This window comes from Quercus robur, chromosome 8, assembly GCF_932294415.1.
Source record: "Quercus robur chromosome 8, dhQueRobu3.1, whole genome shotgun sequence".
Lineage (NCBI taxonomy): Eukaryota > Viridiplantae > Streptophyta > Magnoliopsida > Fagales > Fagaceae > Quercus > Quercus robur.
Window position 1 is genome coordinate 19,545,001 of NC_065541.1, and position 15,960 is coordinate 19,560,960.

Below are 15,960 nucleotides of genomic sequence, written 5' to 3' on the forward strand. Positions count from 1 at the left end.
AAAAACTTTAGGTGAAGCTCTTTAGTGATAATATTCCAATCATGAATTGTGTACTTACAAATTGATTATGGCATATAACATGAGATGGATGTAAAGCATTAAAGATATAAAAACTACACATTGAAGTCACAAGAACTAAAATGTAGGATATTTTATGCTGTTTAAGAAGTTCCTACATTTTTCTTCATCTTTCTACAATAAAGTTACCATAATTAAGCTTTGTTTCTTTCAGTTATATTTAGTATTTACACTAAACCAAAGTCATATTTTGCTCTATTATTCCTTTCCCTTTCTAGAGTTCAACACTTTAATGCAGAAGACACTATAATACCTTATAGACTGCCAATAAGGAATGCATTATCTTGTTGATTTCAAACTCACTTTTATATAACTAAGGAACTTGATATTATCTAATTCTTAAGTGGAGGGGGGGAATAAAATATCCATCTAACTCTAATTGTTAAGACTGTTAGAGGAATTTAAGGTCTTAAAATTTGAAGTTAAACTTTAAGAGGACATGAGCACAATCCATCATGGATGTGGGATTGCAGGTTTTTATCTTGTACATACTGAATATTAGATGTGATGTTAGTGCTATTGTGATGAACAGTGAATTTGACTCCCTATGCTTTCGAGAAACACAGCGGAAGGGAAGGGGTTAAGAATTGGAAGAAACACATTTGGGTTATTATTAATGATAAGAAGGTTGCTCTCTCAAAGACTGTTCTGATATCATACTACAAACATTCAACAAATATGGTCCTTAGCCGCCCCAAACAATTTCATCGCGATGAGTTCATTAGTTGTTCAGATTGTAAGAAGCTGCGCAGGTTTCTACTCCGTGATCAAGTGGGTTGCCGAACATATCATGATGCGTTGGCTAACAAAAACTGGAAATGTACTGACTGGCCTTATGATAAGTAAGTTTCTTTTACTTGATTTAATCTGAGTTCTTCAGAAAAATATGATTTTATACTGCAATTTCTGATGAAAAAAGCTTAAGAATATATATAAAATCTACCCTGCTGGGAATCTGATCTCTAATGCATCAAAGAGCTATTCTTTCTCAAACAAAACTTTTGTTAAAATAGACATAAACAGAGTGTTCAAATTATTTGGACCTGATTGAAATAAGCACATCCCTTGATGAAAAACATGGACTAAATATAAAGCAAATATATCCTGCTACACTTAAATGTGCCTATTTTCTGTTAACAAATGTGTTTTCTTGATTCTTGTTTCAGAATATCCTGTGATGATGAAGAAGAGCGTGAGTGTCGCAAAATCTGCAAGGGCTGTCCTCGTTCTTCAACATGCAGGGGCTGCACTTCTTGTGTGTGTTTTGGGTGCACCAGGTGCCGCTTTTGGGACTGTGACTGCCGCACTTGTGTTGACTTCATGGAGCATGGAGAACCTTAGGCCTAGTCCCCAGAATCATATCCTTTCTTGCCTTTACTTATTTGATCAAGAATAAAGAAAGTTTGAGACCTCAAAACTTTCTGTTTGAATGGCTGTTGTAAGACTGCCAACTTTTCGTTTGCTTTTCTTTTCTTTCTTAGCAGCTACCTAGAATAAGGTCTGCCTTTCATGGTGGATGTGTTATCATTTTATCCTTCTGGACCCATTTGAAGTTTTCAATAGAACTTAAATATTTCCAATCACATTGTTGAGTTGAATCATATAATCCTTCAATTATGTTTTTGTTTGAAAGATAAAATAGTAATTTGCTTCAGCTTTGCAAACCAAATTGGGGTTTATGCGACCAAAATAATTTGGAATTATTTAAAAATATTCTCTAAAATATTTCTTGACTAAACTGAGAACCAAAAAACACTCAAGCACACACTTCTTCAGGTTTGTTTTTGTTTTGTTTTTGTTTTTTTTTTTTTTTTGTAAATTAAAAAAAAAAAATTCCAATCAGCCCAAAGGGCCCATAAATGCCACATCTAAGATCCCAAAATCCTTTTAAGATGAGAAAGGTAGTATATATTTTTAAGAACAGTCTTCCTTTAAACATATTACCTGTGTAGTTTTTAAATAGTTCTGAATCAGTGAATCCTTTTTCTCTGAATTTCAATTTTGAACAGTATCTTTGACAAAAAAAATTTGAATTTTATCTTCATTGCCTATATAGATGTGCAAGGGTTGAACTTCAACATGATAGAATTTGACAACGATCCCATTGTCACCAATTAGCTATATCTGATTATTGTGCTACCCACAAACACCGCACAACCCAAAAAAGTAAAATCTAGAATCAAAAAATTGTATTGCTTTACGTGCTTGACAGGAGTTGACCGGTTCGAATAGTGACATTTCAACGAATGTGTTATGCACATGAAAATAGCATCATTAAGGCCCATAATACATGTGGTATTACTCATTATCGTCACATGACTAGGGTCTATGAATCCACACCAAAGACCTTTTTTTATTTTTTTTTATTCAGCCAAAAAAAAAAAAAAAAAAACACTGGAAAACAGAAACCTTTGAAAGGTTACCTAAGAACCAATGACTTAGATGCATTCCAAGTTTCATGGACCAAAGTTATATTCCAACAAGAAATGATCTTTGGTGAACTTAAGGCCACCTATTAACACGTTCCTACAAGACGTGGTTGAAAAGCCCCCAGAGTACCATCAAAATTATGAAAATAGCACATAATGATAAACTAGACTAGTTCTCCAAGAGAACCTAATGATATTAAAAGGGAAGATAAAAAATCATCAAATTTTTAGACCTACTAAACAAGAAAAAATGCCAAGCCATGTCAAACTAAAATATAAGATCTAGTTCATTCCTCGCTATTCAAAAAGGAGGGGATTGAGAATGTGAGAAAAAGAAAATAAACAATCATCAAATGTTTAGACGTAAGTGTTGCACTGCCTCTAAACATCATGAGGATGTGAGAAAATATATTGTATCTTATCTTATGTTTGGATAGAGAAAGACGAGGGAAGAGCAGAGGAAAGGAAAATGGAAGATACCATTAATGCTGAAAGGAACATGTTCAAAATCCAAAAATAAGAAAGGGAAGGAAAAAGAGAGGAAAAAGGAAAAACAAAAAGCCATGTGTGTATAGACCTAATGCATTAGCAGGCCAAAGGGGCTCCAACATACAAAATTTGGCATCTGCTATTCACATAGAGATCAGACTTCATCTGCAATTAAGAAAAGCTACTCCTACAGTCTCAACCTACTGAAAATTTCACAGCTACATGATTGATGGCTCTCTGGTTAGTTATCAAGTTGATCACTGTCAGACTTAAAAAATGTTCTACACAAAAAGGAGGGGATTCTCTAGTCAAACACCAAGAATTTGGTCTCTCTTGAAGTCAATGCATGAACAACTTGATCAGATTATATACAGATGCGTGCACCTGGCAAGCAGAAGGCATGCACGTCCCTTTTATGAAACAAGTGCATACATCAAGAGACTTTATGCCAGCATGCAGAACACCTGAGTTTAATGCATTGAAACTAATATCATCTCCTCTACACAATGTGTTGTGGTCCAGCAGACATGCGATTCCTGCCCCGGCCTCTTCTTGCACTTGCAATGCTAGCTGTCAAGGAACTACCAACATTTGCTAAGGCACCAAGGCCCATCAGTTTTAGTCCAAGATTTTTTGTTAAATATGACAACCTGCTTTCATCCCCTTCAGTCACCAGTTGCAGCTCCTGTGCCTGCTCACGAGATATTACTGTATAAAGCTGCAATGGTAGGTTTGAGGAATGAAGGCAGTTGTTTGCTGATTCCTCTGTATAACTGTTTTCCCCACTCCCCAAAGTGATTCTCATGAGCCCCATTGATTTTAGGTCTTCTGTTGAAGGATCAAATATAAAGGAAAAGTTCCCTAACACTAGATCAGGCTTCTTGAAGAGATCTAACAGCAAATCATTGCTAGGTCCAACATTCCTCTGTGTGAGTTTCCTCAGATTATTTTGGCGGCCCCTGGTGGCTCGATAAATGCGTGAAGCTTCTCTTAAGCCACTCAAGAAGGCACCATGCATGCTGGCTGGATATTGCCTATTTGTGGCCTCACCAGCAAAGAACAGCTGATTACCCAAGCTTTCTGCAAGTATATCATAATCACTTCCAGATGACTGTACTCTAACATGAGAGTATGAACCATAGGAAAGGGGATCACTGCCCCACCTTGTACATATTGTTTGTATTGGATTAGGTACATCAATACCTTTAGGACTAAATATACCTGTATAGAGAAATGTGATATATTAAGAAGAAGCTAGACTCAATCAAGCTTTGGAAAGGAAGACAGTGAAAAACAAGAAATCTTACAATTTTTGTCAATTTAAGAAAAATCATACCTCTTAGGATTCTTAGAACACGATGGAGCAAAATGGATGGATCTGTGGACTCAAATATTTGTGCAGCTTCTCCAGCCACCAGTGCAACAAGTACTGGACCCCCAGAAACAGTATGATAACTGTAAAACAAAAAAAACTCTCCACGTGTATCACTGTGTTCACTTAGACATCCAAATGTGTCTAGGTCTTCTCCCCAGAAAACATGTGGAAATACCATTGCAACTTTATTCAGCAGCCCAAATCCCAACCTCTCAATGGCTGCCAGCTTTCTTTGTGGTAATTCTGGTTCAAATCTGATAGTTCTTTTCTTTAGAACTCCAAGAGGTACAGTGCACAAGACCATATCTGCCTGAAACTTTTGGTCCCCAGCTATCACCTCAATGCCTTCATTTCCATATCTAATGGTATTGACAGTCTTTCCATAGAGTATAGGAACTCCTTCACATAATGCTTTTATCAATCTCCAATTACCTCCAGCAAGAAAGCAGTGGTCCCCACCCATTTCGTAAGGATCATCCTGATCCCAATAGGCAGCTGACAGTTCTGAAAGACATCCAGCATTAGCATATTCCAAATTTGCAAGATGCCAATCAAGAAGTTGCCTCTCCTCCGTACTTTTAGCCACAGCATACAATTGCCTAAGTGTTTCCAAAACTGAACCCAGGGAAATATCATTTGCAAATCCACCCATAATTTGTCTCAGTTCAGTAACTTTATCAAGCAACTTATTAAAAATGATTTCAACATTGGAATCAATTACCTTATCAACAGGGGCTCCATCAGGCTTGAACAAAGGGCAGTTATCTCTGACCTTATGAAGTGGTATAGAAAGTTGCCTGGCCAAAACTCCTAGTGGATTAGCATGGATACCAGTAATAACACTACCACCAAGGTCCACAGCAGCAAATTTACCACCCTGATCCATCTTTTGAGTATAAACTCTTCCACCAGAACGATTTCTACCTTCTAGAACAATCACTTTGAACCCAAATGACAACAGCTGCCTTGCTGCTGCTAACCCAGCAAGTCCTGCACCAACAATTATCACAGACCCTTCTGTTGCCTCCCCTGGCATATGAGAGATAAATGTAGGAGAAACCCCAAAATTGATATACCCATTAAACAAAAGAAAATCATAAGCTGAACATATCAAATGTTCATACTCACTACTCACAGTTTCTTTAACATGTCCTTTCGAAAGCCACACCCGCACATTATCCCTCCACCTTGCTAGTATATGATTCCTCACAACAATATAATCATTCTGCTCCCTCCCACCCAATTCACTCACCACCCTAGCTTGAATCTCCTCCTCAAGCAGTGCATCAATTGGGAACCCAAGAGACAGCGCAATCATTGCTTCAGTTTCCGTCTCTTTCTCCAAATCCGCCTTCGTTCTATTCCTCTTCTTGAAAGCACCACCCAAATGCTTCTCAATGAGTTCATCCATCAAATTCTCATCATAATTCCGCATTCCCGCTTTCTTTCTCAATGACCGCTTTGAAACCACACTACCTGAATCTGGGGTATCCATTATCCTGCCCAGATTCACTAACCAACCTACTTTCTAACCCAATTCAAAAAGTTGACCTTACAAACCCAACAGGAACACAGCCGCACATTTCTCTTCAATACTGCCCATATATCATCCTAAGCCAAAAATTATCAAATGGGTATTCCATTTTCAGACATTTCACCAAAAAACCCACATCCTAGAATTTACCTACTTTGCAAAAACATACAAACTAAAGAGCAAATTGAAAGAGAGTAAGTATTTTCTTCAAAAACCCACTTTTGTATTTAACCAAAGCAATGAGTCAAACCCAACAAAATCCAAGTTATTGTCACTCACACTGAGAATTCAAACTACGGCCACGCAAAATGTCAAACACATTACTTGCATTAAATTTTCGAGTTTCAGTCCCAAAATTTGGGTAAAGAATTGAGTCTAAAATTGACTACAAGTTCATGCAAAAGGTTCTGGAAGACATTGGAGAAGTGTGACTCACCTTGTTGGTCCGAATTGACTCGCGGATTGGGAGTTTCTGTGAACCAATTGAGAGCATGAGTTAGGGTTTTCTTATGCTGCGAGTTAACTCGGTGAATTGGAAATTGGATTGGAGGGAAGGGTAAGTGGGCTTCAGCCCATAGTACTTAAATATTTAAAGGGCTATAATAGTGGCCCCAAAATAATGGGCCATGAAAAGGCCATTAGAATCTCTTCACACAAGGGTTGGAGTTTTTGTTTTTGGGTTCTTTGGTCCACTACAGACCCATTGGGCCTATTGGCCATTTCAAATCTAGGTGTAGGTGAGATTTAATCCCAAATCTTTTCATTTAACAATCAAATTTAAAAAAACTTTATTAATTGAGCTAAATAATTTCACAAATTTTTTTTTTTTTTTTTTAATTTAAATTTGAAACTTACTAGCACTGTGCAGGTTGTATTAGGCTGGTTGAGGGAAAATATGTTAAGTTTTTAACCAATCTTCCTTTGGTGAGTTGTAAAATGTTCAAACTGATGTCAACTCAAAAATCTCCAAAAATGACTGGTTGATTGAAAATTTGGGCAGTTTTAACTTGGTGAATTGGGAGGGTCAGTTTTAATTATGTGAGTATCAATATTATGTGAGAGGAATGAGTATTGCATTTGGAGTATTAAATAAGGAAAAGGTTTACGGATGCTCTAAGGGCTTTAGTTTAGGAATTATTTTTCGAATATATTATGAGAAAAACATAAAGAAATTTTTTTATGGTTTTTTTATGTTTCTCATGGGAGTTGTACAGCATAGGGATCTCCAGGCCCACTTAGGCCCTGAACTTCAACCTAATAGTATGGCCCATGACCCCAACCCCTTTGACTGACTCTGGGCCCTAAGCCCCCCTAGGGCCATAGGCCCAGGCCTCATGCCAACCTAAAGCCCATTGGGTGAATACTCTTAATCTGTACGCATCATGCTCCATCATCGGGACCTTGCCTAGTCAACCCTATCCTGAACAAGACAGTGACTGCTTGGGTACCGCCTCCTGGATGCCCAGCAGTACCCTGGAGAGTATCGCCGCTGAGCGACTTTTCTGAGGAAGGAAGCAGTTCTAATGCCACTCCTCCCACTCCCACCTAAACACCCATTTAAAGGCAATGGAATTGGACCTCCAAACCCACTAATAACCTAAAGTAATCATAACCCTTCCACTAATTTTGAGCTATAAATAAGAGATGAGAACGAGGAGTGGGGGGTTGGCAATTCTGGGAAGAGTACTGGGAAAAGAGAGCAAACACTTAGAGAAAGCAAAGGAGTGATTCTGTGAAGAAGAGAGAAATGCTTGAGGAAATAGAAGTATATTTGGGTTTGTCGAGTAAAGGACCACCCACAGTAGGAAACCCAAAAGCCCACAAAACAAAAGATTGTGAGCCCAAGTAGAGTTTAGGCCCAGTAGCCATATATTTTAGGCACGCACAAGAGTTATGTCAAAAGTTTTCTAAAATGGTTTATTAACAATTGTCTTAAAGACACCTGTTAACATGACCCATTAAATAATTACTTGACATTGTAAAGAGAGTGTGCACATACACACACATATCAAGTTATACAATATGTAAATTTTTCTTAATGTTTCATCACCTAATAACTTTCAGTGAATTAGTATTTTTAAAGTTATAACATTAGATGTGGGTTCCAGTTAGCTTAGCTGGTAAAGTTTCTGATGGATGTATAAGAGATTTGGGATTTAAGCCTACACTAAAAACTTATTGGTGTCTTGGTTTGATAATAAAGAGCTATTATTAGGAGCGGACGCTATAAATTGAAACTCTCTAAAAAAAAAAGTTATAACATTGGAGTACATGTTCTCTATTTTCTTAACATGTATAACAAAATCAATCGAACGTTATTCACTATTCAATCTATAAACTCATCTTTCATACATAATTTAAAAAGTATTCTTTAATTTTTTTTAATCTATACATTTATAGATAATATAACTATTAATCTTTAATTGTCTTAAAATTTTGCAAGTATTGAAAATATAGGAAGAAAATGTAATCCATCAATAGATTAGTGAACATACACATTCAATAAAAAATTATTGACCCTTTTATGTATGTATTTTTTTAAGTAATTGCTTAAGAAAGTCTATCGTGTGTAATATAACTTGTATCACCATCAATTAAAAGTTATCATAACTTTTGAGTGGAGTTTGTGGGTCTTTGTGTTGGAACTTAGAACTCCATTTCTTCTCCTTTGTGTCTGTGATTTTGTTTATATAACATTGCTAAACATTATATATATATATATATATATATATTTATATATATTCTTGGGGCAATTACACTCTACCCCCCTAAACCATACTATCTTTTATACTTACCTCCCTAAACTATTACTCGTATAACACTTTGCACCCCATCTCATAGATAATTGTTTAGGGAAGTGTGCATTCTCATATTTTACAGGGGCAAGTGTCATATGGATAATAGTTTAGGAAGGTTAAGTGTTCATTTAGATAGTTTAGGGAGGACAGTGTAAAATAAGATATAATTTAGGAGAATAAAATGTAATTTCCTCATATATTCTTGGATGCTGTCATGTACCTCCAATATATATATATATATATATATATATATATATTCTTGGGGCAATTACCCTCTTCCCCCCTAAACCATACCATCTTTTACACTTACTCCCCTAATATATACCAATTTTTACACTTACTCTCCTAAACTATTACCCGTATAACACTTTGCACCCCATCCATGGATAATTGTTTAGGGAAGTGTGCATTCTTATAGTTTATAGGGCAAGTGTTATATGGATAATAGTTTAGGGGGCTTAAGTGATCACTAAAATAGTTTAGGGAGGTAAGTGTAAAATAGCGTATAATTTAGGGGAGTAAAATGTAATTTCCTCATATATTCTTGGATGTTGTCATGTACCTCAAAAAAAAAAATTATATATATATATATATATATTTACACTCTACCCCCCTAAACCATACCATCTTTTACTTACCCCCCTTATATATATATCCCTTTTTACACTTAAACACCCCCCCCTAAATGTTACCCATGTAACACTTTAAACCCCATTCCATGGATAATTGTCTAGGGAAGTATGCATTCTCATAGTTTATGCGGGCAAGTGCTACATGGATAATAGTTTAGGGAGGAAAGTGTAAAATATGATATAATTTAGGAGAGTAAAATGTAATTTCCTCATATATTCTTGGAGGTATTGGATGTTGTCATGTACCTCCAATATATATATATATATATATATATATTCTTGGGGCAATTACACTCTTCCCACCTAAACCATACCATCTTTTACACTTACTCCCCTAATATATACCAATTTTTACACTTACTCTCCTAAACTATTACCCGTATAACACTTTGCACCCCATCCATGGATAATTGTTTAGGGAAGTGTGCATTCTTATAGTTTATGGGGGCAAGTGTTATATGGATAATAGTTTAGGGGGCTTAAGTGTTCACTAAAATAGTTTAGGGAGGTAAGTGTAAAATAGCGTATAATTTAGGAGAGTAAAATGTAATTTCCTCATATATTCTTGGATGTTGTCATGTACCTCAAAATATAGATATATATATATATATATATTTACACTCTACCCCCTAAACCATACCATCTTTTACTTACCCCCTAATATATATCCCTTTTTACACTTAACCCCCCCCCCGCCCCCCCAAATATTACCCATATAACACTTTAAACCCCATCCCATAGATAATTGTCTAGGGAATTGTGCATTCTCATAGTTTACGAGGGCAAGTGTTACATGGATAATAGTTTAGGGAGGTTAAGTGTTCATTCAGATAGTTTAGGGAGGAAAGTGTAAAATATGATATAATTTAGGAGAGTAAAATGTAATTTCCTCATATATTCTTGGATGTTGTCATGTACCTCCAAAATATATATACATATTTTTGGGGCAATTACACTCTTCCCTCCTAAACCATACCATCTTTTACACTTACCCCCCTAATATATACCAATTCTTACACTTACTCTCCTAAACTATTATAACACTTTGCACCCCATCCACTGGATAATTGTTTAGGGAAGTGTGCATTCTTATAGTTTACGGGGTTAAGTGTTATATAGATAATAGTTTAGGGGTTTAAGTGTTCATTCAGATAGTTTAGGGAGGTAAGTGTAAAATAGAGTATAATTTAGGGGAGTAAGACGTAATTTCCTCATATATTCTTGGATGTTTTCATGTACCTCAAAAAAAAAAAAAAAAAAAAACAATTAGAGCATTCAATCCAAAGCTTCTAAAAAAATATAGCCAATTTTTTTTTTTAGGACTTCATCTAAAATAATATAAACAAATTTTCAAAAAAACACCACAAAAACCTATAGACAACCACCTCCCCCACCACTCCATTAGCCATAACCACCATGGCTAGGGGTGTCCACAGGTTGGGCTGGGTCGGGTTTGTGCCTGACTTGGACTCGACTCGAATTTTTCGGGTGGGTAAAAATCAAAACTAAAACTGACCCATTTTAATGGTCGGATCATCCGGTTCAGGTTCGTCAGGTTTCGGGTTTCACCACCGGTGCTGATATTTTGCCGCCGGTGCTGATATTTCACTGGATCCATCGAATCTGGAGTAGATCTTGACGAGATCTTGCCGGATCTAGTGGATTTCAAGTAGATCTTCGTCGGAAAATAAAAAATATCGCCGGATTTGGTGGATTGCAGTGGAATTCAAGTAGCTCTTTGTGGAAAACCTTTCAAACTCACCGGATTTTGTTGATTTTATGGTTGGGTCGGGTGGCTTAGGTTTTTGGGGAGGCAACCCACTGGCCGACCTAAAGGGATCGGGTTCTGTGGGTGGCGACCCGCCGCCGACCGTCCGATCGGTCGGTTTAGGTGGTGGCGGTTCAGTTTTGGGCGGGTTCAGCGGGTTGAGTGGGTGAACGGGTTCTGTGGACACCCCTAACCATGGCAACCACAACCCATTGTAAAGAAAAAAAAGGAAGAAGAAAAAAACCAAAACAAAACCATAACTCATCACCGCCAGTCACAGCCATAGCCACCTCCACCACTACCCACAAACACCAATGTGGCAACCCTAACCCACCATAGGAAAAAAAAAATCAAGGCGAAACCACAACCCATCACCACAAGCTACAACAACCCATCATCACAACCACAATTCACTGCCACAGCCAAAAATCAACCACCACCACCCCCACCACTACAACCACCTATCCACAAAACCCACACCCAAAATCAACCACCATAGCCACCAACCCATGAAATCCACACCCAAAATCAACTATCATTGCCATTACAACCACCAAGAAGTCCACCACTAAAATCAACAAGCACCACCACTGCCACCAAACCCATAGAACACACACACAAACAAAGAGGAGAGAGAAAGGACCGGCGGTGAAGATAGAGTCATGGAGGAGAGAGTAAAGGGGAGAGAGAATGGAGAAAAGAGTCTAGCCCAAGAGAGAGAGAAGAGACCAACGATAAGAGAGGCATGGGAGAGAAAGAGACAGAGAGAGAGAGTAAGAAAGAAATTAATTAAAAAAATGTAGCAACTTGCTATAGTAAGTTGTTACTAGTAGCAACTTGCTAAAAAATTTTAAGTTTGACACCACTGGTAAAAAATGTTTTTTTGGTGTTTGAGGTGTTAAAATAGCTTTTAGCTATTTCAACACCTCTATTGTGAATGCTCTAAATTATTGTATATCATATATATCATGCTCTTAATTGTAGCTTTATTTATTTTAGTATTCATATCTATTTTTTTTTCTATCTTTAAATTTGGTTACTTTATCAAAAATGAAAAGAAAAAAAGAGGCATGACATGATGCAATTGGTAAAGCAAAAATTAAATACTCAAAATGGGATAAAGTGAGATGACATGGAGCATTAAATAAGAACATGCAATCTAACAATTTGATTTTTAAAATTCACATCAATAAAAAAATATAAAGGGAGTTCGAAGGGTTTTTCTCTAAACTAGTTTAAAGAGAAACCTTTTTCTAGCATTAAAAGCATTAATTTGGATTATTAATTATTACAAAAAAGAAAAAGAAAAAAAATTCTAGGAAGCGCCATTCATGATATTGGTTTCTAAGCACTTAAGAAATTCTAATGTGGCCTTTGTCGTCTTCGAGGGCATGGTACTTTCTTGATATGTTTCAGTCTCAGATGAGACACTGACATTAACCAAAGTCTACTGCTCTGCAATTGCAGTTAGTTGGAAAGTTGTCATGTAGAAGGAAAAACCTTTATTCAGATGTCCTCGTTCCAGCACTTGAAGAGCAATTTGATGAAAAGACTCATCAAGCTCCGCAATTTCTTCCTTCTGATACGCTAGCTGCTATGGATCCATATGATAATAGTCATAAAAAGAATTTCATTAGCAACATCACATCATTTATTTACATTTTTATCTAGTTGGCATGCTAGTACAGGAACTAAATTCATACAAATGCAAAACGAATACAAGAAATTTTCATTAAAAAAAAAAATTATTAGTAGGAGATTTGACCCTTGAGTGTTTCTATTTAAGACACTTAACAATGTCATCGAGTTACAATATTATTGGCAATTTTCAATTTGAAAGCAAATAAAGCAAGAAGTAATGTCAAAATGATAATTTTAAATAGTTAAAATGTTGGAGGGAAGATTTGAACCATGAATGTCTTCATTAGAAACGTCAAAATGTACTCATTGAAGTACTTGGCTCTTGTCACCTCTAAAAGTGATTTATTTTTTGTTATTGCTCTAAAGTGATACTTTTTATTCCACTTTGGGTTACATCTACAACTTTCAGTCATATAGTTTGTAAGAGCAAACTTAAAGTTCTGTACTAATTTAGACCCTTTCCTCAAATGATTCTAGGAAAATTATTAGGTGCATGCTACACAGTAACATGGCATTCATTTCTCTAACATTCATGATGGATTATATATCTTGAAGTAATTAGTGGGATCTATAATAAATGTGAAAGAAAGGAGCACCATGTCATTGTATTTTGAGAACACCTAATAATTACTCATGCTCAAGGACAAACCTAGGTAGGGGTCCAAGGGGGCCTGGGCCCCCTAGTCCAATTTTTATTTTATTTTTTACAAATTATATACATCATTTTTGTAGTTCCTCTATTCCAAAACCTTAGGCCCCCTCCAACTAGCAACTATTCTGTAAAGTTGTGATTTCCAATTATGTTGTGTTGGTTTTAATTCTGTGTCAAATTTGATTGTAATTTCTTCAATTATTTTCCCTGTATGTATGTGGGATTAATTGTAAGGAATGAGTGTGAGAGATCAGTGAAGACTTAAGCTTCAAAGAATGTACAAGTGGATTTTGCGACTGGCTCGCGAGAAGCTTACCCACGGAAAGAGCCACGTGAAGAGCACATGACTGGAAGATGAAGAGTCGCGCCAGGCTGTACTTTTTGCGAGTGTCTCGCAAGTAAGGCCAACCTGCGAAGGACTCATGAAACTCTTTGTTTGGCAAAAGGTTATGTTTTGCTTTACCATGTATTTACCCACACTATTTATACTCTCATTATTCATAAATTGTAAGGAGTGATTTTTAGAGAAAAAACCCTAGAAAATACACTTAAGAGTTAGAGATTGTTATACCCACAATTATCTACACATTATCTTGTGGTTTTCCTTAACTCCTACCTCTCCATCTCTATATCTTTGAGAGGTTGCTAGCCTAAACACTTACCACACCCATACTGAGTGTAAAGTGAGATTTTTGTGCTAATGGGAAGTATTGGAAGGAGCCATTCATTGGTGGATGCAATCGGGCTGAATTGCGGGATCTAGAAAGCTAGAAAAGACAAGGCTCCGGGAAGTCAGTTGGTAGTAGGAGCTTGGAGGGCTCAAGTACATGGTGTAGACTAGGCTTGGAGGGTTTTTTGTTACTCGTGTACTCAACATTATTCTCTAATGGATTAATTTCGACTTGGAGGGTCGCGGAGAGGTTTTTTGCCGAATTCTTCGATTTCCTCTTCGATAACAAGTCTTGGTGTTATCTTGTGCTTGCATTTCTCTTCTACTCTTTATATACTCTTATTCTACACTTAGTCTAAGTTAGAGTAAAAGCAATCTAGCCATAATTTTTAATTGGGGATCTGAACAAGCTCTTGCGTTTTAGCACAAATCCGAGCTTTCATATTCAATCCAAAAACTTAACAAAAACAATAAAAACATTCACAATGGTGATTGTATTTTAGCAAAAAAGACTATTTTACCATCAAAGAACCAAAAAGCCATGTGTTATTGGAGAAACTAAAACTAAATTTTTTGCAACTACACTAAACTGGTATAAAAATAAAATACAGTATTTTATTAAGATTATCTCTCTATCTTCAATTAAAAAACTCAAATTCTCTCTCTTCTTTTGTTATTTTAATGAGTTGTTTATATTATTTTAAATGAAGTGGTAAAAAGAAAGAACATTTGATGTTAGGTGTATTGTAAAATGAGTTGGTTAAATAGATAAATTAGCTTTTTGAGGTGCTAAAAGCTAAATTTTTTAGCAACATCACTGTGAATCCTCTAACTTAAAAAAAAAAAAAAAAAAAAAAAAAAAAAAAAATCTAAGCTAGCCTAGTATTATATATATTTTTTGTTTTTGTTTTTGTTTTTTTGTTTTTTGTTTTTGGTAGATGATTGCATTTTAATGTATTAAGAAAAAATGATTTTATGTATTTATAATTTGTTAATACTATATGGATGCATATTTGAAAATTTTTTCTTCTTATACTCCGACCCCTCTAGCTTAAAATCCTGGGTTCATCCTTGCTCATGCCTAAAATATAAGAAATGATTTGGAGTAGTTCATAAATCAAATCATAAGCCAATAAAATCCTCTCTCTCTCTCTCTCTCTCTCCAAATGAAATGAATAAGCCTATAAACTCAATGATCAAACTAGATGGACTCACCACCAGAGAAGAAATTGAAGAGAAGGAGTGTACCAAGGCCACCATCTCCTTCAATCAATTCCACATCCTTCACTATGTTTGGCAGAACTATTGGGACCACAAATCTCAATTCTTTGGTCAAAGCTTTCCAGAGGGCGTTCAACCCAACACCAACTTTAGCTTGGGGTTTTAGCTCTTCTATCATGGAGCTCTTTCTTGAATGCAAGATTTTCAAAGGGGGGAGGTAGAGAGTTTTTTGGCTGAATATTACCAAAAAATAAAAATAAAAATAAAAATGAAGTTTATTTGTGATATGAGCATTGTTTAATAGAGTTGCTGAAATTGTAGGGGAGAAATTGTAGGAGAGAGAGGAAAAAATAAATAAAAATTATGGCACCCCAATCCATAGAAACTATAGCACTATAATAATAATAATAATAATAATAATAATAATAATAAACATACACCCCAATCCATATCCATACCCCTAATGCCTATGAAAAAAAAAAATAAATAAATGTTATGAACCTGCATTGAGCACGTGTTTTATCACTGCAAGTTCATAATTTTTTTTCCTAAACCAGTGATTAGGGGTTTGAATTGGGGGTATATATATATATATTTGTGCTCTAGTTTTTATGAATGGACGTGTCATAATTTTTTTCTCTCTCCTTTATCAATTTTGGCTACTTCATTGCCT

General features: G+C 35.9%; 2 protein-coding genes and 1 pseudogene across 3 annotated transcripts in view; 1 reads left to right on the forward strand and 2 right to left on the reverse strand.

The window, feature by feature from the left end:
- LOC126696005 (protein ULTRAPETALA 2-like) overlaps positions 1 to 1,506 on the forward strand; it is a 2,669-nt gene extending 1,163 nt beyond the window's left edge. The window contains exons 3-4 of the mRNA XM_050392795.1: positions 611 to 920; positions 1,245 to 1,506. Of these exons, the coding sequence (XP_050248752.1) occupies positions 611 to 920; positions 1,245 to 1,419 (485 nt within the window). The 3' untranslated portion in view covers positions 1,420 to 1,506. The remainder of the gene's footprint in view (positions 1 to 610; positions 921 to 1,244) is intronic.
- Positions 1,507 to 2,966: 1,460 nt separating this feature from the next.
- LOC126694921 (lysine-specific histone demethylase 1 homolog 2) lies at positions 2,967 to 6,457 on the reverse strand. Of its 2 annotated transcripts, XM_050391471.1 has the most exons (3): positions 6,342 to 6,457; positions 4,333 to 5,982; positions 2,967 to 4,217 (listed from the first exon to the last, which is right to left on the reverse strand). In XM_050391471.1, exons 2-3 carry the CDS (start codon positions 5,864 to 5,866, stop codon positions 3,496 to 3,498), a joined length of 2,256 nt encoding a protein of 751 aa, XP_050247428.1. In that variant the 5' UTR covers positions 5,867 to 5,982; positions 6,342 to 6,457; the 3' UTR covers positions 2,967 to 3,495. The 2 variants fall into 2 exon arrangements, with proteins under 2 accessions (XP_050247428.1, XP_050247427.1); XM_050391470.1 differs by having other exon boundaries at positions 4,333 to 6,457.
- A 5,961-nt stretch (positions 6,458 to 12,418) lies between these two features.
- On the reverse strand, positions 12,419 to 15,465 carry LOC126693923 (phytohormone-binding protein-like; annotated as a pseudogene).
- Positions 15,466 to 15,960: the final 495 nt, after the last annotated feature.

What these genes read in the sequence shown, in the direction of transcription:
- LOC126694921 (XM_050391471.1), bottom strand. Translation starts at nt 5,866, where the DNA reads ATGGATACCCCAGATTCAGGTAGTGTGGTTTCAAAGCGGTCATTGAGA. An exon ending in TGTTCTAAGAATCCTAAGAG is followed by an intron (nt 4,218 to 4,332) that starts GTATGATTTTTC and finishes TTCTCTATACAG; the next exon opens with GTATATTTAGTCCTAAAGGT.